General features: G+C 43.1%; 1 protein-coding gene across 2 annotated transcripts; it reads right to left on the reverse strand.

Annotated features, from left to right (window-relative positions):
- Window positions 1-15: 15 nt before the first annotated feature.
- Window positions 16-24,700, reverse strand: mrtfba (myocardin related transcription factor Ba). Of its 2 annotated transcripts, XM_020083450.2 has the most exons (17): window positions 24,525-24,700; window positions 17,508-17,595; window positions 15,154-15,407; window positions 10,977-11,042; window positions 10,769-10,824; window positions 10,600-10,675; window positions 10,185-10,346; window positions 9,877-10,052; window positions 9,467-9,589; window positions 9,125-9,372; window positions 8,196-8,364; window positions 6,429-7,445; window positions 5,780-5,902; window positions 5,298-5,447; window positions 4,985-5,119; window positions 4,778-4,838; window positions 16-4,210 (listed from the first exon to the last, which is right to left on the reverse strand). In XM_020083450.2, exons 3-17 carry the CDS (start codon window positions 15,314-15,316, stop codon window positions 3,696-3,698), a joined length of 3,240 nt encoding a protein of 1,079 aa, XP_019939009.2. In that variant the 5' UTR covers window positions 15,317-15,407; window positions 17,508-17,595; window positions 24,525-24,700; the 3' UTR covers window positions 16-3,695. The 2 variants fall into 2 exon arrangements, with proteins under 2 accessions (XP_019939009.2, XP_069373590.1); XM_069517489.1 differs by lacking the exon at window positions 17,508-17,595 and having other exon boundaries at window positions 24,525-24,661.
- Window positions 24,701-25,222: the final 522 nt, after the last annotated feature.

Here is a 25,222-nt window from a genome sequence, read left to right on the forward strand (position 1 = left end):
TCTGCAGAGGCATAGTTCACAGTACACCAAATTATTTTATTGACACATAAAGGCATACAGTACTTATATACACATCGCTTTTTTGGAGTATTTACAAAATACGGAGCCCATGGATGTTACACATGTATAAAAATATGCATTGCATCTATATAAATATATACACAATGTGCAAAACATATGGCATTACAAACAAGAGGCATGGCATGGGTGGTGGAGACAGAGAAGGAGACTCGGCTACAATGAAGAATGAATGAAGAATCATCTGATATTATACCAAAATACATATATTGTAATGACTCATCTTGTTCAGCTTCAGAGAAGAATTGTACAATGTTCACATGATGGTAAACAACATGGATGAATGAGGACGAGCGGGAGAACAGACTGATGTGGTTTAAACACACCTCTAAAATAACTTCATTTAATCGAATCCTCGCTTCACCACTCGGATAAAAAGTGATTTTGAACCAATGTGTGACTGTGTATGCAGTAAAGGCTCCTGCACAAGTAAAATCAAGGCAGGATTAGACATACAGTACAGTATATCCAGGGAGAGCCGCCATTATTGCTCTTAGCTGTCCCCGTCTGGCCAGTCAGCAACAAACACGGCCAACACTGGGAGCCGTAACATCGTCATGTAGATCTACTGCAGCCAAGAGGTTTGTGTCTGATATGATATGAACAAAAAAAACTCTGCAAACCAAAAATATACACATGAAATCATTGTTTACAGATTTTACACAACCGTCCAAACAAGATTACATGGTTTCTGCTATTACGTTTCAACCTAAATAAAAAAGATATTATGTTCCTCTGCCTTTTTAGGCAACAAAATATCAAATCTGCCTTAAAGCAGACACACTGAAGAAGAAAACAACAATGACCTCATCGTCTCACAACATGTGACCTATACCGTTTGTGACAAAAGAAAAACAACTGAAATACAACACAACAAAAAGTGTGTTTCTGTGCAGTATTTGGCGTAACTCTGGGTTTTGAGCACTGGTGTCTTGATGTGATGATAAAACGTGTTACTGCAGCAGTAAGAGCATCAAACTCTGACAAGACAGTGTCAACATAAAGGGCTCTCTGTCATTTTGCTCAGCACTCCACATTATTGCTGATGTAAACAGCAAATCAAAGAAAAAAAAAACAAAAAACTTTTAAAATAAAATAGCCCAACTGACTTTTTATTCTGCCAGAAATGACCCTGAAGTGCCGTCATGCCACAACTGGAGAGCACACGCCCCCTCTAGTGCCCACGGACGTAATTACATGATAAAGTGGTTAAAATGCGAGCATCACTTCACAGAATGTGACTGATATAAAAAAGAGAGAGAATTAAAAAGAGCAATCTCGTTTCAAAGTGCCATAGAGAAGGACTGTATCAATCCTAAAAAGATATTTCGACTCAGATACTAAATCATTGTTTTGGCTTAGTGAGTGGGATATGATGTAATCCATGGGAGCGTTTATGACGGCTTTAGAGGGAGCTCAGCCCTCGAAAGGTGTGTGTGCGCGTTTGTGACTGTTTCACACCGACGGGACAACACGGATAAAAACAGTACAACAGTCATCAGAAGCCGTTTGAAGAGTAAACCTTTTAGAAGAAGCCGAATGGATTTTTTTGTAGATGTTTCATACAACTTGAGGGCGATGGCTGTGAAAGTGCTCGAAACGGTGCCCAAGATTAAATGTGGATACGATCATGCACACAGAGACGCACACCGATGTTCATGCAGGAGACAGGAAGACGATTCCACGCACACAGACACACACATAGATCAACATGCTTGCTTCACTCACTCGCAGCGTCAGGAGACTTTGTTGACAGTCCACTGTGGCTGATGCATCACTGTTAGACGACCTTCATCATCCGTCCATTCACTATCTACACCGCTTATCTTTTGAGGGTCGTGGGGGGAGATGGAGCCAATCCCATGTCGACAGCCGGCCTAATATAGAGACAAACAACTCCTATGTTAACACTGTCTCACCGACAAGTTTATTTAGAGTCTAACCCTGCATGACTTTGGACTGGAGGGATTCAAACTGGGAACCCTCTTGCTGCGAGGCAACAGTGCTAACTGCTTTACCACAGTGCCGCCTAACTGTCTGTTATTTAAACAAAGACCCTCCAGATGATGGTTGGTCTTTAGATAAATGGGCTGGAAGAAGAACAGACTAACTTATCAGCTACAGGCAAACCTAACAGTCACATTTGATGGCTAGTGATGCAGTAGTTCCCCATCCTGACACACACACACACATTCACACACGAACACACACACACACACACACACACAAAGTGCAGGGATACTGTAGGACAGCTAGATATAAAGCTCATCTTCTAAAAGACATCTTTCTTGATATAACTTGCAGCGCTCGCATGTTCACACGTATCACATCTGCTTGTGTTTGCTCCCTTTCTACTGTTTCACGTCAGTTTACGATCAGAGGGGGAAAAAAACAGCTGCCAACTTTGTACGTAAAGTCCTATTTTTCGTTTTTGTCGAAAAGTACATTCAAAGTAACTTGGACACCAGCTGCAGTATCTCTATAGTGATTGGCCACATGATCGCTGCATCAATCACAATCATTTTTGTTCACGATCATATTGGATATGCAAAGTTCACATTTCCTTGTTCTGAGGTGAATGAGGCGCATCGTTAGATTGCTCCGCCTCCGTAGTGCATAGCTCTCAGTTAGAGGGAGGAGCCTCCTCCTCTCGTCGTCTGACTGGAGTTGAGTCTTTTTGTTCTTTAGATTCATTGGTTCATCAGCTTGACCGGAGGGGTCCCGATAGGTCAGAAGAAAACAGTCACATCTGATACAGCAAATCAGATTTGTCAGAAAACACGTAATCTACAGTATGTGGTAGACTGGACCAGTTTGAACAGGAGGCTTGACCACGTCTCAGTTGGGAAATTGTAAAACTTGGTTCCGTGTCACGTCTGAACACGTTACATCGGAAAGGTAACAGACAGATTTGACAGTGCAGCACAGACTGATTTTACGCCTGGGTGTGTGTGCAGTGTGACGGCTGCGTCTCCGATCTACTGAGTCTACATTTTCACCATTTATTCTTTTGTGAACCGAGCACGGTACGTGGAGAAAATAGGCGAGACCTCGACTCTCTAGAGGAGCAGCGCAGCTCACACTCAGGAGACGCAACTGAGACACGTGGCTCACACAGCCAGTGTGGCCGAGGCGTTAGTCTAAGTGTTTCTTAATGAAGTGGACACCAGCTGAGGCTGCACTGACAGACAGTTGAAATGTGATTTTAACAGTATTTACAAACAGTCCATGCTACCAGTCTTCATTTGGCTCTGTCTCTGTCTGTAAATCACAAATTCAAGTCTTATTACTTTAAAATCCCTTCATCACCTTAGTGATAATTTTCAGGCCATAGTAGGCCTCTGTTTTAAAGCTGTGCAAACTCCTGCTTGTAGTTCAGCTTGATCAGTGCACTGCCTGTACAGCGTGTCTTCCTCTAGTATAGTGGGATTGTAACAGATGTTAAAAGAGTGATATGGCACAGAAATGCCATGTTGTCTCCTTCCTTTGCTTCCATATTTAAAATGTTTAAAGTCAGCCTTAACTTGGCAAAAATGTTCTTTTTTCTTCTTCACTTCATCCATCCATCTTTCACTCTTGGCTCAGCAGCTCAACCTCCTCTCCTCTATCACCCTCTCTCAGTCCCAGTGCAGCTGCAGGTCATGTGAATCCAGGAAGTCAGTTGGGATCCCCAGTGGTGTGAGTGCCCCTGCAGGACCCGGGGGCATGGTGAGGTCCAGCCACTCCATATTGTCCAGTGTCGGGTCAGACAGGCCCATGTTGAACGAGGAAGTGGGTGAGGAGGAATCGCAGAAAGACAGGTCTGATGTGTCCATGGGTGAGTAAGGTTGCTGGTCCATCAGCTGGGCCTGAAGCTCCTCCATCAGACCCTGTGTGCGCAGGTCTGACGCCGGTGACGTTCCAGCCAGCGTCCCCTCAAGGAAGGCCTCCAGCTGGTTGTCTGTGGCCAGAGAGGAGAGGCTTGGCAGGCAGGGGTCGACAGCGAGGCTCAGGGTGGGTGGAGGGGCCAAATGGACCTGTGGAGGTGGTCTGGAGAGCACTGTGTTCACAGGCAGGGTGGTGATACTGGCTGTGATGGGGTGGCTCTTACCAAGAGACACTGAGGGGTCCTGCTGGATAAAAGGTGTCATTTCTGGACAGGAAACAAAGAACAGGACAAAGAATTAAAACATGGATTAGTATTTGTCTTCAAATTATGGGCATCACTCTTTTTTAAGCATTTAGACCTGATTCAACATATGCATGTATATAATTTAATACCAGGTGCAACGTTTTACACGATGTCATCGTCACGAAAAGCGCAAATGTTTTGAATGTTTTTTTTGGGACAATGGCAGGAGAGAGATATCGAAGCAGATTACAGCAGAGTTTCATCGATGAAAACAATGATTAAGAAGACTGACCAACCCACTGACCAAGGCTCAGTCAGTAAGAGAAGTGTTTGAGGAGGAGGAAGAAGGAGGGATGTCGTGAGTTAGGCTTTACTAGTCTTAAAAAATTATCCTGAACTTTAGGAGCCTGAGAAATTAAAGTTTTTGTAGACCGCAATTTTGTAAGCTGTTCAGAAACGCTTTGCTATAAGAGTGTGTTTTTATACAAGTTTACATTACAATTTACAAGACAGTTAATTTACAATGGGGACACTATAGAGTTACAGCAGTTTCCCTGAGCCTTGGATGTTATAAACTTTCTCTGTTACCTCCACTCTCTATGAGGATGTCGAACAAGTCATCCATTTGCTGGCTGGTTGCCGTAGGAACCTGAGAAGATAGCCAAAAGGGTAAAGAGACTTGAGGCTAGTACACAAAAGAGTGAATTAATTGACAATTCTGAAAAACAACAAAAAAAAAAAAATGTTTTTATGCTTTTTTGTTTTCTGAAGGACGGAGCAGATGGTTTAACTAACCTGCGAAACATTGTTGATGTGCATGTTGCGGCTCTGCTTGACAGCTTCCTCGTAGCGGGGAGGCTCTCTTGATTTGGGAGGCTGACTGATAAGAGAGGTGGGCTGGAGGATGAAGGCAGGCTGGGGAGAAGGAGACTGGAGGAATGAGAGAGAGTTGGAGAAAATGCAGGCGGGGTTAAGGTCTGAGGTTTGTGAAGCAATTGCTACAAGTTGAGAAATTTGTTCAAAAAAATAGTAAATCAAAAAGCATCAAACTATTATAGGTTGAACCAAAGTAACCCGCCTCCCTTTTGTAATAACTCAGCTCTGATACCTTATTAAGGGGTCCATTGGAGATGCGGTGGTTGGGTGAGGCCCGTGGAGAGACCCTGTTCTCTGGGGAGCTTCTGAGGAAATGCTGGGGATTCATCTCAGGCCGACCCTGGTTCTCTAAACCAGTAGAACTATTGCACACTGTCAGAGTCTGTCAAGACACAGAGAACATCTGATATTAGTCCTTAATGTATCATTTGATTTGATGTCATCATAACAACACAGCATAAATAAGACAGAGATAAGAGATAACTGAAGACAAAAAACCCTTCAAATGAAACAAGGCACAATTATATCTGTCAAAAATGTTCTAATTATAGATAAAAACAAATATAGCTGCTATATTAAGTTTTACAAACACACATCTCTGTAGTGGATGATATAAAAATAATCTCTACAGTCACAATCACATCAGATCATGACAGATCAACTATTGATTTTGATAAATGCAAAGCTACACAGCTGAGTGGAGGCCTGACTGACCTGTAGCAGCGGGTTGTGGTTTGGTAACTGCTGGTTGTGTGCTGTCTCCATCTGAAAGCTCTGCAGCTGAGGAACAGACGTCTGTACCAGGCCTGGATTTGAGACTGCAGCCTGGAGAACAGGCTAAGATGTGGAGGGAAGCAAACAGAACCCTGAGTCTACACATCCAGTTCTCCAAATCAAAACTCACTCTACTAAAGCAGTTAAACATGCTATTATGATTTTGACACCATACAATATACAACTAACGCAAGGACTCATAGGTTGAAGGCTTCTATCGAAACACTGCTCATTTACTTTGAATAGGGTGACGTTATGCATTAATCAACCATATTTTGGTTCTGTTGTGTCAGGTTGCGTCCCGTTCCTTGCACTGCGTACCGTAAGGCCGGCAGTAGAGGCACCAGTCAATCAAATCGTAATTACACAAATACTTAAGCACACACAGGAGCCAATCAAATCAGAGCGAGCTGGTGAACCTGGTGTGCGTTCATCTGGTTGTGGATTTTGTTTCCTGTGTACTTTTCATCAGTATTGCATTGAGGGCTAGCAAGGCACTAAAACTCAAAAGAAACTTATGTTGAATGTCCAAAGTACAAAACTGTTAACGCAATATATACATACGAGTCCAGCGTCACTCTGATCTTACCTGCAGGCTGACAGTGGTGCTTGGCAGCTGGATTGTAGTAGCGTTGTTCGGTAGTGAGACCGGGAGCAGGATCTGAGTCCCACCCTGGCCAGTCAGCATTTGGGAAACTCCACCTGTGTGGCTGATGAAGAACTGCTGCAGGCTGGGTGCAGTGGTTTGAGACTGAGTCTGGAGTTTGGGACTTCTCTGTGACTGTGAGAGCAGCTGCGGGCTGGTGCTTACTTGGGGCTGGATCTGCGTGATGAGCTGGGTCGGAGTCTGCAGTTGGAGCGGCTTGCCACCAGAAACAGTGACATCCTCCAACTTCACCATGGTCGGGAGGGGGCTTGTGAGAGCAGGGGAGCCCAAGACAGAGTTTTGGATTGTGGCATTAGTGGATGAACAGTTTGACAGGACCGTACTCTCCATTTTTACGACATTTGAATTCAGGACAGTAGCAACAGGATTCATGGCAGGGACAGAGGTTAGTTTCGGAGATACAGAGGTAGACTCGGCACTGCAGCCACCCAGACCTCTCTTCTCCACCTCCAGCTGAGTCTTCAGCTCCTCCACCAACCTCTGCTCGTGCTCCAGCTTCCTCATCAACTCCTCTATCTGCCTCTCCTTCTCATGGAGCCTCCTGTCCTTTTCCTCCGGGATGTGAAAAGACAGGAGAGATGAGGACTGTGGACCTGCTGAGCCAGAGCTCATCACTTGTACTTCGGAATGTGCCACAGACATGCCCACATCCTGCTGGAGGCTGGAGGGCTCAGTGGGGTTGGGTGAGACTGGTGGCGTGGATCTCATGCTCTCTAGAGTCACCTGCTGGACTGGAAGGACAATGGTTTGGGTGGTGCAGGTGGTGGTGGCAGTGGTGACGTCCATGGGGGTGGAGGTGGTAGTGGTCGGTTGAGGAATGCTGGTAGGAGCAGAGGTGCGGAGATTGTCCTGGAATGGCTTAAGTCTCTCTATCAGGTCAGTTTTTGTTCCTGACACAGGAAGGCCTCGCAGCTTTAGCTCCAGTTTCAGCTCTGCCACCTACAAAGATATGGACATGATCCCATCAGAACTTTAGATAAGTGTTTGGAATATTTATAAGTATGTTAATATGTTTGCTATGGAGAATAACACTTTGCTTTATGTATGGATTGAAAAAAAAAAGATTTATTAACCACTGAGCCTTTAGAAACGTAAGCTTTCACACTGTTAGTCTTTTACTTTCAGACAGAGCCAGAGTCACCCTTTTTCCAGTCTTTATGCTAAGATAAGCACTGTCTGGATGTAGCTTCATATTTACTGTATAGACATGAGACTGGTATCAATCCTCTGCTCTCACTGTCATCGAGAAAGCCAATAAACCTAGATCTGAAAATGTCTAACTATTCCTTTAAAGTGCTGGTGTGAGAAATTTTTAGCTGTGAAAAATAAATCAAAAAGTTTAAAGATTAAATTTAAGGTGACACTTAACACAAAACAAAACATGTTTTTTTGGTTTCTTTAATTACCATGCAGCTTTATATTTATTTCATCTTTGTAATCTAATTTAACAAATGGTAAAAATACAGAATAAAAACCTTTTATTATCCTACGAGTTTCCAAGAACTGCCTCTACAATTATTCTGATACAGTTTGGTTTAATCCGCTGAGCAGACCTGTGAAGACTTAAGTGTCAGCCCCTCTCTAAGCCTATTATTATGACAATACTTTTTAAACAGCTAGAGCAAGATGTTTTAAGCTACATGTGTGAAAAGTTTGCTGCTACAAAAACAGAAAAATGTTTCCACGGACCTTCATCTCCTCCAAGTTGGCAGGCAAGACTCCTGGCTTGCGATTGGACAGCGAGTTTGGCCGGGCCGCAGATGTAGGCAGAGGGGGAGGCGGAGGAGCAGTGGGCAGAGACACCATGATGGAGGTTGGCAGGCTGCTGCCAGTGCCGCTCTGACCCTCTGCCACAGGTCTACAGAGAGAAAAGAAAAAAAGTTGATTTTTATTAGAGGAAATCATTTATACGAGTAAGAAACAGAGAGAGGAAGGGGGGGGGGCGGGGGTATTGTTGTTTAGAGCATTGGAAAGAGAGGAAACACAGAGGAAATCTGCTCCAATATGGGCAGACCATCCACCCAGTGCCATGGGCCTCACTAACAAAGCCAGTCAACCAAACACAGTACACAAAGAGCGCGGCCGTGCGGCAGCAGAGAGGCCTTTTGTGAAAACAGCAGCTGGTGAAACAACATCCTGTTATTCATTAATATGATTAGACATGGAGTAGTTACTGTAAACTAGCTAATGGCCCTGGATTGTTGAGACTAACAATATTTGGCTCACTTTCAGACAATTTAAAACAAAGAATCATGGAGGTGAGCCAAACTACTACTACCCAGAGCTTGTGATTTAGGTAACGTAGATCAACCGATAAATCCAAATCTTTGCAGTGGAGCTAATGTTCTTCTTCACCACAATGGTCCACAACAACGGTCACATTACTCAGGCATCGACCCGCCTATCCATCTCGCACTCCATGTTTCCCCGACTCATGAACAAGACCAAGAGACACTTAAACTCCTTCACTTGGAGCAACATACCTCCCCCCAGAGCAATCCACTGTTGGATGAGGCAATAAATAAATATGTTCATGAAAAATACAATACAATTACTTTTTTCCCCTCATTTTGGTGATGGCAGTCATAGTTTGTAGTTGTAGTGGTTTGTTTACATACTTGAGTGGTGCTGGTAGTATAGTCTGGTAGTTGTAGTGCTGCTGTTGCTGGCTGAGGATCTGCAGCTGGAGGAATAGCTGCTGCTGCTGCAGTAGTCGGGCATAAGACGAGTCCATGGGTGCTTCACTGACCTCCTGCTTCTGGTCCGGAGGAACATACTGGTGGTATTTCAGCTTCTTCACCCTGGACTTTGGCTCTTTGCCTTTCTTACTGCGACTCTTCTCTGAGGGTGTCTTCGGCTGGCTTTGCTGTGGTGGGAGGGAAATGTTTTACCATTCGGTTTGTCCAACAGCATTGAGACATTATTGTGTTCAGAGAGGTGGGAGAAATTGTAGCCCTCACTTTCACCAGTGTTGGGCCTGGTTTCGAGGGAGCAACAGAGATGGCTGGGCGAGCGGCCAGAAGCTCACTGGTAGAGATCACTTTCACAAGGTCTGTTGGTGCTTGTGTAGCAACTGGGAGGGCCTGAATTAAAGTCAAAAACATTTCAGAAAAATACGTAATACTGTTTAGTAACAAGAGTGATTATTTTAAAATTCAATTGAGCTGCATAATGGTAGTAAGGATAAGATATTTTTTAAAACAACACACTATGCTGGAAATTCTGTCAACTGATTTTGCAGGATTTTCTGGGAGCCTGGTCTGTGAGCAGCCTGTGATTTGCTTCCCTGGTTGACCACTCTAAAGAGTTTGGCTTTACCCCATTGCATACAGGTGAACAATCCACCACACAACTACAAGGATTATCTAACCTGAAAAATGGTGCTGGAAAGTGGTGGAGGTGCTGGAGCAGGAGATGGAGTATCTGGTACTTTGCTCTCCGCTGGTGAGGGGACAGAGGCTTGGGACTCCTGGCTGGCTGGCTGCTCTGGGGACAGAGCATCGCAGCTGTCTTCATCCAACACCTTAGGGTAATTCACCTGGCCCACTGAAAGACAAATAAAGACAAAGATTGTATTTCGCTCTCTATAATCCCCTGTATTATGTTTGTTCAAGCAAAGACTTCCCCCTGCTGTTGTGTGTATTATTGAGGCAAGATCTCTGCTGCCATTTCCCTCACCAATGATGGCTTGTTTAACGCTGGAATCCACTGGCAGGATGTTCTTCTCCACCAGCTCCATCGGGCCGGGTCTCTGAGCGATCATCTCGTTCAGATTGTCGGCCAGACGGGCCCTCTTCAGCCTCATCTGGGTGGCCTGCAGTGAGGGCTCTGCTCCAGTCTCTGGGAAATGTCACACAGTGTAAATTGTATATCGTACTGTATAGTGTCAGCTTAAAGATGTTGTGTTTTCAGTGTTTGAATCTAGAAACACCTCTTATATTTGGCAGCCATGTCCTTAATTGTATGGCGCACCACTGCTAAACATATGTACAGTCGGAAGAAAGTCTTTATGCTACCTTGCTTTAAAAGACCCACAGGAAACACTACATAAAACATCAGGTCTACATACTGTGAACTAAACAATTATCAGTACCTTGTAGGATGTGCATCCTGACCAGCTCTGCTCTCTCTGGACGACTGCGGATCTTGTGCTTCAGGAAATTCTCAGTCTTTAAAAAAAGTTGGGTCAAAACAGTTATTAAACTAGCTTAACTGCTGCACGTTCATATTTAGCACTTTCTTTCTTAACTGTGTGACCTTACCCTGGCTCTCTCCAAGCTGCGGATCTGCCCATGGAATGCTGCTGGGCTCTTGAGAGCTGCAACACATAACATTTTCATCAAAGCACAAGTATATCGTTGACAACAAATGTGATCCAGAGGTAATATGTTTATTTATAATTTTGTAATTATAAACCTGTCCAGTCCACATTAGCTTTTAAGTGAATGATGGAGAAGTGCTGAGACTCACGTGGCATGATGCCCTGGTCAACCAGCTGCTCTCGGGTTCGCCTTTGCTGAAGTCTCAACTGCAGGACTGAAAGAAAAAGACAGAAAAAAATGTTTTCAAAAACTAGAATTACCGCACTGTGGTTGTATGCATCCTTGAGATATCGTGTTCACAATAATGGAACAGACGGACAACCCAGAAAAAATTAATCCTCTGGCTGTTGCCGGGCTTAAAAAAAAGAAAAGAAAAAAGATTTTGTTAAAAAAGGGAAATATATATATGAGGTAGTAAACAAAACAAAAAGGAAACAAAAAAAAAAGGGAAGACAATGAGATCAAACTGAAGATGTAACCACACACTAACCACTCCTACTGATGTCTACCTCATATCCTACCAACATCATTTTCATATAATGCACTCAATACTCTGGTCGTTGGATATTTTACCAGTCCACCACATTTCTATAAACATTGGTTACACTCAATTGCAGGATAGTGTGATGACTCCACCAGCTATTCATGTGCTGGTATGGTATAGAAAAGCCTTCAGCAAACTTTCACTCGAGTCCTATTGTTTAGGATCGGTTTGGCATTTCACTTTTGAGAGCTACTCAGTACAACGTCAGCCCTTCCCCACTCTTACTTTACCAGAGTTTGACATTTCCTGGTCTGTTATTTAAGGAGCACGAGCCTGCTGTTTTATTGTCTGGAACACTCTGACCCAAAAACAAATCAACTGTACCAGGCAATTTTGAGAGGCAAAACACTAGATTTGACAATTCTTCATTGAAAGGACTAAAAACGCCTTGACCCTTGAGTGTGTGTGTGTGTGTATATATATATATATATATATCGTTTTCAACGACATTCAGTTGCTATTTTCTTCAAGGGAACAGGATGTTCTATTTTGGTTTCCTTTTAATTGCGTCATATCCAAATTACCCGTGGCTTTGCCCATCCCTGCTCTAACTTCTGGGGCAAATGACGTATGAAATGACAGCTAGCCAGTTAGCTAGTTGGCTATGTTTTCCTTCCACTGTTTATATTGGTCTGTTGTAATGGATCGCAATCATTCATTGCTGTTTATTGTGCGTTCTGTTGCACCAAGGCACAAGAAAACCAAGCGACCCAAGAAGATATACAACTCCCCATGCAGCTTCACCTTGTCATCTTAAAACTATATCTGAATTAATTATATTGATTGATAGACCCCTAGTGGCCGAAGTTGTATACTGTACCTATATTTATTCAATCTTTTCATTTAAAACTGTTAAAATCAGGGTTATTAATGTAATGATCGAGCTAGTGCCTCCCATAGCTGACTAACCCGCAACATTTCCAGATCTCCAGGACACAATAAAAACAAATAAGAGGAGTTCTCACCTGCTCTGAACCTATCGCAGCAGTTGCAGAGCTTCTCTATGTCCATACAGGCCATGCTCTTGTACTACTGCTGACTTTGATTCCAGTTTGAGAGCCTGTGTATTATTCCCAAACTTAGACACTGACACATAATCAACTGTATGATGCAAATCCACAGCACTGCAACATCTATGAATGATATAGAAGCAACACTGGGCCCGTCCTTTATATCTTTTCTATTACTGGTCCACAGCCCCCTCCTCCCACTCTACTCTCACTTCCCTCACTCACTCAGCTCTGTTTATGATGGTACATTTTCTGGCTGTGGATGATCTATGCCGCCAGATGTGAAGGACTACACTGGTTCCTTGTAGTGTGGGAGCAACACAGGTAATTCAGAGCTTTGTATGTGAATTTGTAAGGGAGCTTACAACAAAGTAAATTAAGTATAACGTGATCATTTGATAAATAAAACATGGCTCATGGGTAAAGATACTTCTCCATTCACAGGAAGTGACACATAGCTGAAAAAAACAAATCTCTTGCTCTGACAGGAAATAGCTCATCTGAATGACTTTGTTGTCCATTCATTATCAACACAGATATGCTGATGTGTTACACATTAACTGAGGACTTGTATCTCCCAGGGTGCGACCACTGATTAAATGATCTTTTGTCACAGAGATCTTTGCCTCCAAAAAACTGCTGAGGTGAAACATATAAAGAAAATCTATCTGCATGTCTGAAAGCATCTATATGGTAGAATTTGGTATTCAAGGGAAAGTGGGTAAACAACCCTGAAAGCTGTGATCAGTTTGAGCCTCAGCTACACTTAGTAAAAAGTTGAGAAAGGTATTCAGCGGAGACATGTTTGTTCAAGGTGACTCATATAGAAACTTCCAGTCAGTGGCATTCTCCTCGATTCCTACAGGAAGCACTGTCCTGCCTTACAAACACAAGTTGACCTTTGACCTCAGCAGGCTGTGGAGAGTAGTGAATGATATGACACGCACACATCAGACCGGTTGGCAGGTGGGTCCACATAGGGAACGCAGGCTTGAATATAAATGACAGAGAGGGAGACTTAACCCCCCTCCAACCAAAGATAAGTGATGAAAAGCGTCAAACAAAAAAACAGTAGTATCAGAATACCAACCAGGAATCTCACCATAGTCAACGCTTTCTGAAATAAATTCAGTCAATTCTTGTAGAGAGTTAGAAGAAATTGTTAAACGTTTAGGATTAATTACTCAACTAAAAAGAAAGTCACTAGCATTTTCTATTTTCTCTTTCCTAAAACATCTTCACAGGTTTTCCCTGCTGTCACTGACCTTAGTTTTACAGACTACCACATACTGATCAGACTCTCAGTCCCTGTCACTACAAACTCAGTCCTGAATCTCATCATCTTCCTGTTGTCAGAGCAGCTCTTCTTCGCTTCCGCCATACTTTCTGAGCCTCCTGCCCCACACAACCAGAGTGGTCCTCTACTCTTGTCATGATGGGTGACAGATTGACACCTGCATGTCAAAACCAACATGGCAGAAGTGGCTCTGGTGTTAGCGAAGTGCTAGGGATGGCTTAGCCGGTGGAAAGTATGAGGTTTGTGTGTCTTCTCACTGGAGGGGAAATGACAAACGCTGAGATGACGTGTGGGTGCTACTACTGTTGACATTCCACAGAAATTTTCCGCAGTCAAGATGTGTTGCTGGGCTCTCCTGCAGAGCGCAGCAGACAGTGCACAACAAGTAGGAATTTGCATGTTTAATCTGGCCTGGAACAGCTCTGGCTTAATGCGCTGTGTTTGGTGACTGTATCGGAAAAATACATGAGCGCAGTGATAAGTATCAGTATGCCATCTAAGCCATGATTAGGATATGTAGTAGAAATGAAGTAGAACGTGTAGATTTGCACAAATCACACATAAGTCCTTCAAAGTTCAATTCTCCATTCACAGGAGGTGACACATCATAGTTTACAAGACCACTGATTAAAACATAATTTTTTGACATAAAGAACTTTGCAAAAAACATACCACTGCAGAGGATTAAACATTTCAAGAAAATCTACACCGACTCCCGTTCAATCAATAAATCCAGAGAACTGGAGCAGCTATATAGTAGAATTTGGTATTCAAGGGAAAGTGGGTATACAACCCTGAAAGTTACGATCAGTTTTGGCCCCAGCTGCACTACAGCAGCAGACACTGCACAAAAAGTAGGTATTTTGCATGTTTAATCTGGAACAGCACTGGCTTAATGCCCTGCATTTGGTGACTGTATCCGAAGGTTTTTCTGAGCGCAGTGATCAGTATCAGTACACCATCTGAGCCATTTTTGGGAACTGGCAAATGCAAGCGCAACTCTAACCCTCTTCTTAAGTCTGGTAATGACGTACCCATCCATCAGTGCCTGGCTCAGTCCATTGTGAATGCATAAAACAACAGCAGCGTTGTGAGGGTGATGAGAAGCACACAGGCTGGTTAACAGGATGACGGAAATTTGGGTTTGAGGAGAAGCTGATGGATGAAGTTTCAGGAGCTGCGGACCAATGGTTTTTGCTTCATTTGGAACTCATTAGGGAGTATATGCACTCGCATTAATAAAAACTGTGTAGGCCATCTATGCATGAAGGGCATTTGAGGCTAAACTGGGCGGATACACGTCACCAAGCTGGAAAAGTTGTAAAAAAAGACAAATATGATGTAATTACAAATCATACTTTTTTCAGCAATATGCTGGTGGGAGTGGAGCCAACTTGAGAGAGGAGGTAAATACCTACATATTTTTTTCCCCAGCCGGAAAGGTCTGTTTTTGTGTCTTCTTCTATGTACTCACCATTTTTGCGTTCACTGAGCGGAGGTAGGTTCTGTGCAGGCTGCAGCGTTAGCTCCTCCAGCTCATGGGTCACCGCCTCACTCTGGGGACTGGGCACGAGCAGACCCAACATCCCACAATCCCCCTCTGCGCCAAGCTGCCACTGAGAAGCCTGGGGCTCCATCCCGCCTCAGGAGAGGTGCGGGTTGATGAGGGTCCCAGACAAGCAACAGGGGTGTAAGTCTCCGTCCCTTTATGTTACGTCTCGCTGCTACCTGTGTGGATACAAGAAAAAAAAAAGGACATGAGACAATGAGGCGTTAGAAGGGAAATAATGACGGCTCCTCTGCTCTCACTGAACAACTTGCACAGGAGGAATACATCACTCTGGGATATTTTGTGGGCTCCTCGTGAACAGTAATTCAGAATAATCATCATCATCCAGTTGGTATGACTACTTCACCCAACTGCTGAAATGCTAAGAGTGGCATTTTGTTTCAGCCATCTGGAAGAGCTCAGTCACTGCCCAAATTATTCATTAAACGAGCTGGGTTGGCTATTACACTGAATAATCACTTCAAACCACTGCTCATGAGAAACAACGCCAGTTTGGGCATGAATGTTCCCTCTGTTCAGAGAGGCTTCATAATCTGGAATATGACGTCGCTGGCGGTTTCAAACAGAGGGTAAGGAAACATTTTGGGGAGCAAAACAAACAGTTTAGTATCCATGGCTTCCCAACAGCCTCTTAACCAGAGGATGACAGACTGCTCAGTCTGAACATGTATGCTATTTATCGCTCTCCGGCAGCACCCACACTATCCATTCCAGGACGTAAGCACTCTTTACTAACCGTCCTGATGTGTTGCTTTTGGCTGAGAACAACTGTGTTCCTATGGCTGCCTTTATTCCTCCCTGCAGAGCCAATAAGTGCCAAAGGCATTAGACGGCAGAGGAACACATTTGGCTACAACACACGTAAATGTGGTCCGCTCTGGTTGCTGGAGGCTTATGCAAGGTATCCAAACACAACAAATCATTAACACTCTTTTATTATGTATGGCTTTGCTTTTCTATCCCTTAAAAAGTATATGATCATATATGGTGCAGTTTCTCTGTTCAAGAAAGAATACAAGATGTTTCGCTAAATCAATGACAAGTTTAAGAAGATTTTCAGTAAGTGTTTGCTGTTTTCACTAAACATGATCTACCCTAACTACCACAGTTGTTACAGAGATAAAACTTAAAGGAGACACTTAAATCAGTGAAATGGAAGTGTTGAAATGCAGAGACGTAGCATTTTAGAAAAACTGGTCCAAAGCACCAATAGTTTATTCAAAAAAATATCCCTGTAATGAACGTTGCCATCTTGAGCATTTGGAGCCACAGTCTGCACAGTAGCGCTCGAGGGATGGACCAGCGGTATTAGGAATTCCGCGGTACACATGCTCAACCTGTTTTATAGAAGCAAATTAATTAAAACCAGACTTACTGGACAATGGAACACTTGAAGAACCACGTAAAATGATAGGAACCATATTGGAGAAAAGTTTATATTTACGTGTACTTTGAATATTTAGTTTGGTCCATGTTCCATCATCTAACGTGGAGGAGGGATTTAGTACCTATTTTGCATGCAGCTACCTAGCTAAGATGTTTTTGATTCTTTATTGGAGAGCTGTCTCAAAAATCAAATTTCATAAATTACGATGGGAGTTTATCCAAGTCTACTTGGCAAATACTGGTAATCTGAACTGGGGTGTGCTGAATTTGACCACAGCTTCAAAACTCCCCCACTCTTCAGAACTTGACTTCTTAGGACAATTAAGTGTCAGTTCAAGCTCAGTGGTCCATCAACAGCAACTTTAATAATTTATCCAGTCTCTGCTCTGTCAGATGTAGCCTTAACAGATTACACTCAGGAAATGCTTTGTGAGCCTCCTCTTGAATGACCTAGGCCATGTCAAGGCTGTTTGAAAAGGGACTCTGCTTACATTGAGGGATGTTCTTCACAGTCAGGTCAGATTTCATTGGGAGAGGGAGGAAGTGAGACAGTGAAATTAACTAATTTAATTAAAATAAAAAAAGAAGAAAGGTGTTTAATCTGATGGAAATTAACAGATCCAGTCATATTTACAGGTTCTAAGGATGTGTCAGGGTTGGTTTGGCCCAGGGCTTCACAAAGAAGAGAAAAATACAAAGGAAGAGTGATGAAGAAAACAGGAACATAAATATAAATTCAGATTGCATTATGACCTCCATGACAACCTGAGTCATATTTGTTTGTATGCTTGCCTGTACATGGCCAAGCGGCAACCACAACCACAGGTTTATTGCTGATATATCAATAATAATAATTATGAGTTCATTCTTACGTTTAGTAGCAGAGGACAGCAAGGGACGGAGGAGAAAGATGTCTGGGGTACTTCCTGTGTAGAGTGACTTTAAGCCATGGAGTCAAACCTGACAGAGAGACACAGCAGAGAAAACATGAGAATCACAAACTACAAAATTCATCCAGTGAGAAACCATAGTTTAATGTGCTCATCGGGGAGACATTTCTTTTTGTTGACATCTGTAATATTAGCCACACACTGATGTGGTGTCCCTAACCTGCACATGAATACATTACGATCCACTGCGTTCAGAGCCTGCAACGTGTTTTTCAATAGTTGTTCTGTTTCTAACATTTGTTTTCATTCACACTCTTTTCTGTCTCTGTCCAGAATTACTGCTGGTCCCTCTTAGTCCATTTATGCTAAGCAAATAACCAGCGCTGAACACATTTTCTAGAAAGTTAAGTAAAAAAAAAAGTATGGACCTGCTCCTCTGTCCAAGACTTTCTTGACCCATGTCTCATCCTTCCACCACAGCTGCTTTTAGACATGCACTGAACTCCGGAGATTCCCCTGAAGTTTGCCGAGGACGCAAATGTTCAAATCAGTTGCTCTGGACATTTTTTCAGATGTTTACCTAGCAGCGCCCTAGTAAACTGTCCATAGAATGATTCACAGGAACGTTGTAGAATAGAATTGTCATGTCAACTTGGAATGACATTTTCAAGAGCCATGTGCTATAAACAAAAAATGCAGCAGAATTTGTCATGTCCTGCCTCCTGCATGCTATGATCAGGCGTCACCCATCACCTGATTGTTCCAGAAATATTTCTATTGTAGCGAACGTGGCTGAACCAGACTATCTCCTGCTGTGGTCTTTGAAAGGCAAACGTCTGGGAAATTGGGTCTGGACATTTTCCAGATTTCATGTCTGAAAACAGCTAAAGATTCTTGGAAATCCATTCAGTAGGTTTAATCCTGCTGACGAACAAACAATTCTGCTGACAGTTCCTATCCCTGGAAAAAACAACTAAAAGAAAATGAAACGAACACCAGCCTTATTAAATTAAACATACACACACAGCGCTGTTAGCACCATACATTGTTGCTTGAATAGGTGCGTTTGAAGATAAACAGAGAAGTGCCACTTCAAAATGTCTGAATGAAACTAGCCCACACTCAAGGCTGCATCAGGGTCTGAATGCTGATGTTCACAGGTTGCTAGGAAAACCTGCAGCCGTCTCTACGACAAAGGAAATGGGTCCTTCATGTACAGACAATAGAAACCCTAGCTACTTAAAACTGCTGACTACTTCAGAGCTGTAATGTAGTATCACACTGCAATCTGAGGCCGAGGGGCAGATGCTGGTTTTGTAGTACATTATGTGATAATACAATATTTGTTTATGTCCATTATTCCCTGACCACAGTCTTTAAGAACTGCAATGACTTTTATGCTTCTTTGCCAAGTTTATGCTTCTAATAACTTAATTGTTCCTTAAAAATGTAGTCAATAATCCTTATTTTCATGTAAACATCTTGTTTCAAAAGAGAGATTTTTGGCAATGACTTTTAAACTAACAAAATATGCCCCCCAAAAAGAGTCAGAGTATAGATTTTATGTTAGATGGATTTTGATTGATAAGAGTAAAAGTTAAGCTGCTTTCAGACATGCACTGAACTCTGGAAGTGTATGTGTGAATGCAAATGTTCAAGTTTCTGCGGACATCCCCCACATGGCACCCCTAGTATAAAGTCTGCACTCCAGTGGTGCTGATGTGAAACCACAACAGGAGATCGTCCACAGGATTCACAGCAAGCAAGTTGAGGTGGTTGATGACTTTTTAAACATGTGACAGATGCAAAAATGAGGAAGACAAATATCTAACCCACTGAAAATGTTAAGAGAGTGTGTGGTGATAAGAGCCAACGCCCCTGTCGATGTGCTCTAAACAAAAACATGTGATCTCTGAAGCACAGTTACGTAAGGCCCTGCCTCTGCACCACCCCTCACCTAACTCCTGTGGAAGAATTGTTGCTGTTGTGAACACGTGCCTGTAAACAGAATCTCCCATTAAATTTTGCAAATGTAGAGTCAAACTGCGTAGAAAGTTCCTCTGCAGATGCACTGTACTGCCACTCTCACCTGTTTTTAGAGCGCCATAGAAGAAGCAATTTCTGGTATTGTAGTGTTAGCCAGAGATAGCTCAAATGCAATTTGGCAATATTACCCACTGGAAAGTCCCACGAGTAAAACGGAGACGTGTACCGTATGCAAGACTTCATTTTGGCGGGGTGGCATAAGTGATTCCAATTACAACACAAGCAAAAGGCAATACAACAAGGATAGCAATCGGCACTTCTATGCATGGTAAGTAGGCAAAATGGCATCGAACGTCTTTGAATATAATCCAGAGAAAGAAAGTGATGGCAAGATTCCAACAGATGGAGGAATACATGCTGTGTGTAAGTGTGTACCAGGGACAAAGTGAAAAGGAGGAAAGAGGGGAGGAGAAAGGGAGCAGTGAAAGAGAGAGGAAGTAGCAAACAACTGTCACGGCTGATGAGGCGTTGTGGGATAAACATTGGCGCTGCCATGGCAGAATCAAAGAGCACAACCAGATGTCGGGTGCTGCGTGATGTTCTGCCCTCAACTGTTCTTTTAATGGCATGGCAGCAACAAGCACCATGTGTGTCATCAAAGGGTAACCCACACGTTTTGTACACACACACAAACACGTATACAAACTACACTTGCGTGGACATCTGCTACTTATGGTTATGCTCTAATGTAGTACAGTTTTACTTTCCCACAGAGGTTCCAACCACAAACAACATGTCACAGCTAAAAAAAATGTTGGACCACAGGCAGATATGTCACATGACCAGTGTTTTACTGGGTGTGTTTGTTTGTCATTTGAAACTGGGCACAGGTGACACGCAGGGTCATTGCAGCATCCCACGCTCATGTCAACCAGTGCACCCATCCCTTCTCTGTCAGCACAAAGCCTTCTGTCTTTCTAAACATGTTGCCAACAACCTGTCATCTGGTTTGCTCAACACATAATTCAGATGGCTGACTTATGAAAGTCATCACCGCATAAAATGCCATCAAAACAAACTCTGAACAGATTTGATCTTGAAAAAACAACAACACAGCTACGGGGTTTCAGTGCCACATTGATAAGGAGTCAGAGACATCTTCAATAATTTTAATTAGCATTTTAAAACAAAATTGATCCCACTCATACAAAACAGTGTCTTCCCTTAATTATCTAGACTGTGGCGGTCCGCCAAATTCTAATTTCACCCCCCACAGCTTCATAATGAGCCAAAGAAAACATAATAACACAAGACATCTCCAAGTTAGTGTTTAGCTCCACCGATTGAGAGCTATCTGCAATGCTGTTTGCCTTGTGCTTGTTCAGTCACCCCCTCTTGCAAAGTCTCTTTCGTCCATTATGTTTTTATTGTCCTAGTAGACAGCCAGACCTCATAGCTTCAGCTGTTTGCTTACCCTGGAGTGGGAGTTCTCTCACACAGGAGTGAACTTCTTTTTCACTTCCATGTACTTGTCACTCAGGCTCTGTTGCACTTGAGAGCGAACAGCATGTGTGCAGGTGTACACCTTGTGACACCTTCAGTTCAGTTCATTTTAACCAAGCTTGCCACTTTGTGCAGGCGCAGTCAGGAAAATAACTTTATTTGTGTGGCACAGAATTTGAGGTATCTACTAGTTGCTTTGCTTCAACTGTGTCGAGAGGATGAATTTGGCCAAAGAAAATGTATTGAAGCGTCACTCTCTTTTCATGGACCGACAATGAAGTGGAACTGATACTGACTTTAAGTGTGTACAACTTTTTAGCTTCACTGTTAGCAGTGACTGACATTGATTGATCATTGATAACAAGCACACAATCAGTGATGCGTTTTAAAACCAAAACATAGCAGTGTGGATGTAGCCAGGGGCAGAAAAAGTTTCAATCAGTGTGTGTACGGAGGGAGAATATGTTTTCAAGCTCTGCCAAACTGCCTTAGAAACCTGGCTTAACTGGTGATGGCAAAATGCACATGGACAGGAGGCTGTAAGGACCTGAAAAGCCTAGGAACCTTGCTTAGATATTCAACCAAATGATCATCTGATGGTGCCATCCTCAGATCCCTGTGCTATCAATGGAAGAGCTAAGAATACATCCTCCTTTAGAGACATTTTAGTTGTGGGACATTAAAGCAGCCATTACCCAACTGACTTCACTTTGAAGATGGTTTGAAGCTATTTCTCCACATTACAAATCATCAGTGCGGAGCTAAATGAGTCACAAGCATCTCGGACCAACCCAAATCAACCATATTAGCCACGTTGGCTTCTCTGACCTGGAAACAATCACCGGCCTCAAGTTTCATTTATGTTTGATTGAGTTGAGCCAGGTTATTATTTGAGTCCACATTTTTGCAGGCTGACAACAGTATGTGGGTGTGTCTGCCCCCCACCAGCCCACCCCGAGGCTATTCTCACTCTGTCTCACACCCTTCTGAAGGCCTTGACATATGTGGTGCATTTGACGGGATTCATGAAGTAACTCTTGCGGATTGCTTTCAGACGAGATGGGACTGAGTGCTTAAGTTATTTTATGGGAGATAGCACTTGGGATTTGAAAGACAATACTCAGTAACTGACCCAATTATTTCACAATCAGCTAAACAAGCCCAGCAACTGCACAGCCAATCGAGGGAGTAGGAAGAGTTACAACCACAGAGCTACAGATCTTCAACAGTAACAGAGAAAGAAAAGTCATCAGTTCCCATTTTCAGTCTCTTCACATACTGACAAGAAGAGGTCATAGGTCAACCGTGCTCCAAATAGGCCTGGCTGTGAAGACTTTCAGTGATAAAGAGTCAACAAGCACTCACACATGCATGCACACACATGACAGAAGATAACTGGAATCTGCAGCTTTGGCTTTAAGAGCTAATAAACCACTGACCTGTTGTAGGTCTGGTTTCTGTTTGAAAGACATAAACACACAATTGTAAATTAAAAGAAATGGGCCTACCACTCAATTAAAGGCTTTGTCTAGCAACAACATGTCTTTTAGTTTGTGACTGGGAATCTCAGAAAAGAAAGAGCTACTCATTTGACCTCACAACATAAAATCTACAGACAGGAATGTTGAGAAAAAGAGCATTATTAGAACTTCAGCCCATTTTCCACTGGTCAAAAAACAACCTACCTTAACACCCACCAACATCTGGATTTTGTCTGCAATGGAAATGGGTACAATATTCACATGACTCTGCAGTAGACGCAGGTTTTCAATCAGCTTTTATTTTAGCTATTATTTTATTTTGGCAGCACTGACCCTGCACCTTTTCCAGCACGTTATGACCTGCATTGAACTTACGACCGTTGGCGCGTTAAATTACACAAATTTTGGTTTAAAGCGGTTAGTTAAAGGCAATGGACGTCAAACTGAATTTTGCTTAAGTTATGTTGTGTAATTGAATTATTAATACTGCTCATATCGCTTAACCGTGTAAGCCATTAATTCTGTAAGAGATGCTAAATAAACATACCTTGCACGTACAAGCCACCCCTCCCATACAGACACAAAATCTCAGACACACAAACAGCCTGAGAACCAATCTGTGCCAAACTACAGTTTCCGTCTGCATTTTTTTGGGCCTTAAATAGACCATGTCTTGTCCAAAAAAACAAGTCTGCTTCTATCCAGAGATAAGATAGAGATGATGTCATTGCTGCGGCTCATTCACTAGAGTCAGAGCTCCACTCAGTTCCCACAGACACACATGTCGTGTTGTTTCCTTCCTGGCTGCCTTTGTGGACTTTGCTGACTAGATCCACTTAAAACAGTACAAAAAGACTGGACCACAGAAACACATGGTTTTAATGGCTTGCAGTCCAAAGACAAAGACAGCCACACCTAGGAAAAGAGGGACAGTTTCACAAGCCACACAGCCAAACTTCACACAGCTATAATGTGAAAGAACACAAGTTAGATCGTGCTGCCTGCAATGAAGTGTGATGCAGGCTTGTAATGTAAAGCAGTGTCTCAGATGTGAATAAAGGGCCCAGCATGCTTGGTTGCAGGGATAACTACAGCATGTCAGTACCAATACCTCCTTCCTCTCAGTGCGAGTCGGATTACCACAATCACTGCAAGGGGAAAAACAGTCCAGTATTATAACATAGGAAAATTAGGCCTTATATTTAAACAAGGATCAAGCAATATTAAATGCAGACACTTCTGTCTACATTTTGATATTAGGTTTTATTTTAATGTAATTTGCCACAGGGAGAGACATGGAGGGCCTTGTTTTAGGTGATCTGAGCAGGCAGGCTTCCTGCAAACTAATACTGCACTGGGAGGTAGAAAACACACACACAGCCTGGGGATGATTACTTTGCCATCCAGCCAATTGCACGGTGTAGAAGTGGACGCTGATATTTCACACTGTTCAATGACAGGCTGTGTGGTCGGACGGGTTGGACTCTGAAACCCCCACATCCTGCCTTGACTGAGTGATTCACACAGACCGAGACCTGCGAGGATCTGCTGCAGCGCCGCCTCGTTCAGCATTCAGAGAGCATTCAGCCCGTCAACAGAAAACTGGGACACACACACACACACACACACACACACACACACACAGAAGGAACACTACAGTGTTACTGAATGACATGGCAGTCCGCTGCTAAGCTAATGTTTTCTCAGTGGAGGAGGGCGGGTTGCTGAGGTTAGCTTGTTGAAATCTGACAGGTGAGTGAGTTGCAGTCAGCGCCAGTCATGAATACACGATGAGGCGCCTCCCTGGCCTTCGTCTCTGGGACTTACAAACATGTCTGAAGATAAGCTCGAGTCTAATGCTCGCTGTACACGCTCCTCTCCCCCGGGCCCTGGCGTGTTGTGTCCCTGTCACATCACGAACGCTCCTCGACAACAGCCTCCTCACATTTTCGCCAGAAAGCTCGGCTTAGCTAACACGGGCTAACATGCTAAAAACAAGACAGCGCCGCCCCGGGGAGTCGGGTCTTACCGAAGTGCGAGGACTTGAAACCCGAATCCTCCCGAGCTCTGGTTCACAGCGACGTGTCCATGGCCGTCCGCTGAGCTGCTGCACTTGTTTTTCTTCTCCCCAGCTCCGAGATTGAAGTTTATTTCACGGAGTAAAATGGCTGCGACTGGGTCTAGGTTCGGATGCACAGTGACGTCATGACGCTGCCGGACAGGAAGCGTCGAGGGGGCGTGTCAGAGGGCAGGGATCACTGTCCTCTGAACTGATCAGAATTGATCCTAAACTGTATAAAAATATTATTTTAATCCTTTAAGTCTATTTTTATGAATGCTTTGGTTGATATTATATTATCTTTATACATCAAAAAAGCCTCGGCCACCTATCTATTTACCCATTAATTTCTTTTCTGTAAAAATTTGACTTATGCTCATAGCACAAGTCCTGTGCTTGCAAAAGAAAATATATAAAGAGCTCTACAGACAAAGTAAAACATGATTACTCGTGTTCTCAACTGACTGCAGAGTAACTTACCATGATGAACGTTGAAATCACAAAAGCAACAGCAGTAAGAGAGGTTCTGTTTGAACTGTCATTTCTTACTTTTAGAATATTTATATTTTCATACTTAAATTCCATTGAACATGACTTTAGAACGTACTACACAAGATAGAAGTAGTGAAAATATAATTACAGAAGAGTTATTAAGCTTTAAGAGAAAT

The sequence above is a fragment of the Paralichthys olivaceus genome, chromosome 21, assembly GCF_024713975.1.
Source record: "Paralichthys olivaceus isolate ysfri-2021 chromosome 21, ASM2471397v2, whole genome shotgun sequence".
Classification (NCBI taxonomy): domain Eukaryota; kingdom Metazoa; phylum Chordata; class Actinopteri; order Pleuronectiformes; family Paralichthyidae; genus Paralichthys; species Paralichthys olivaceus.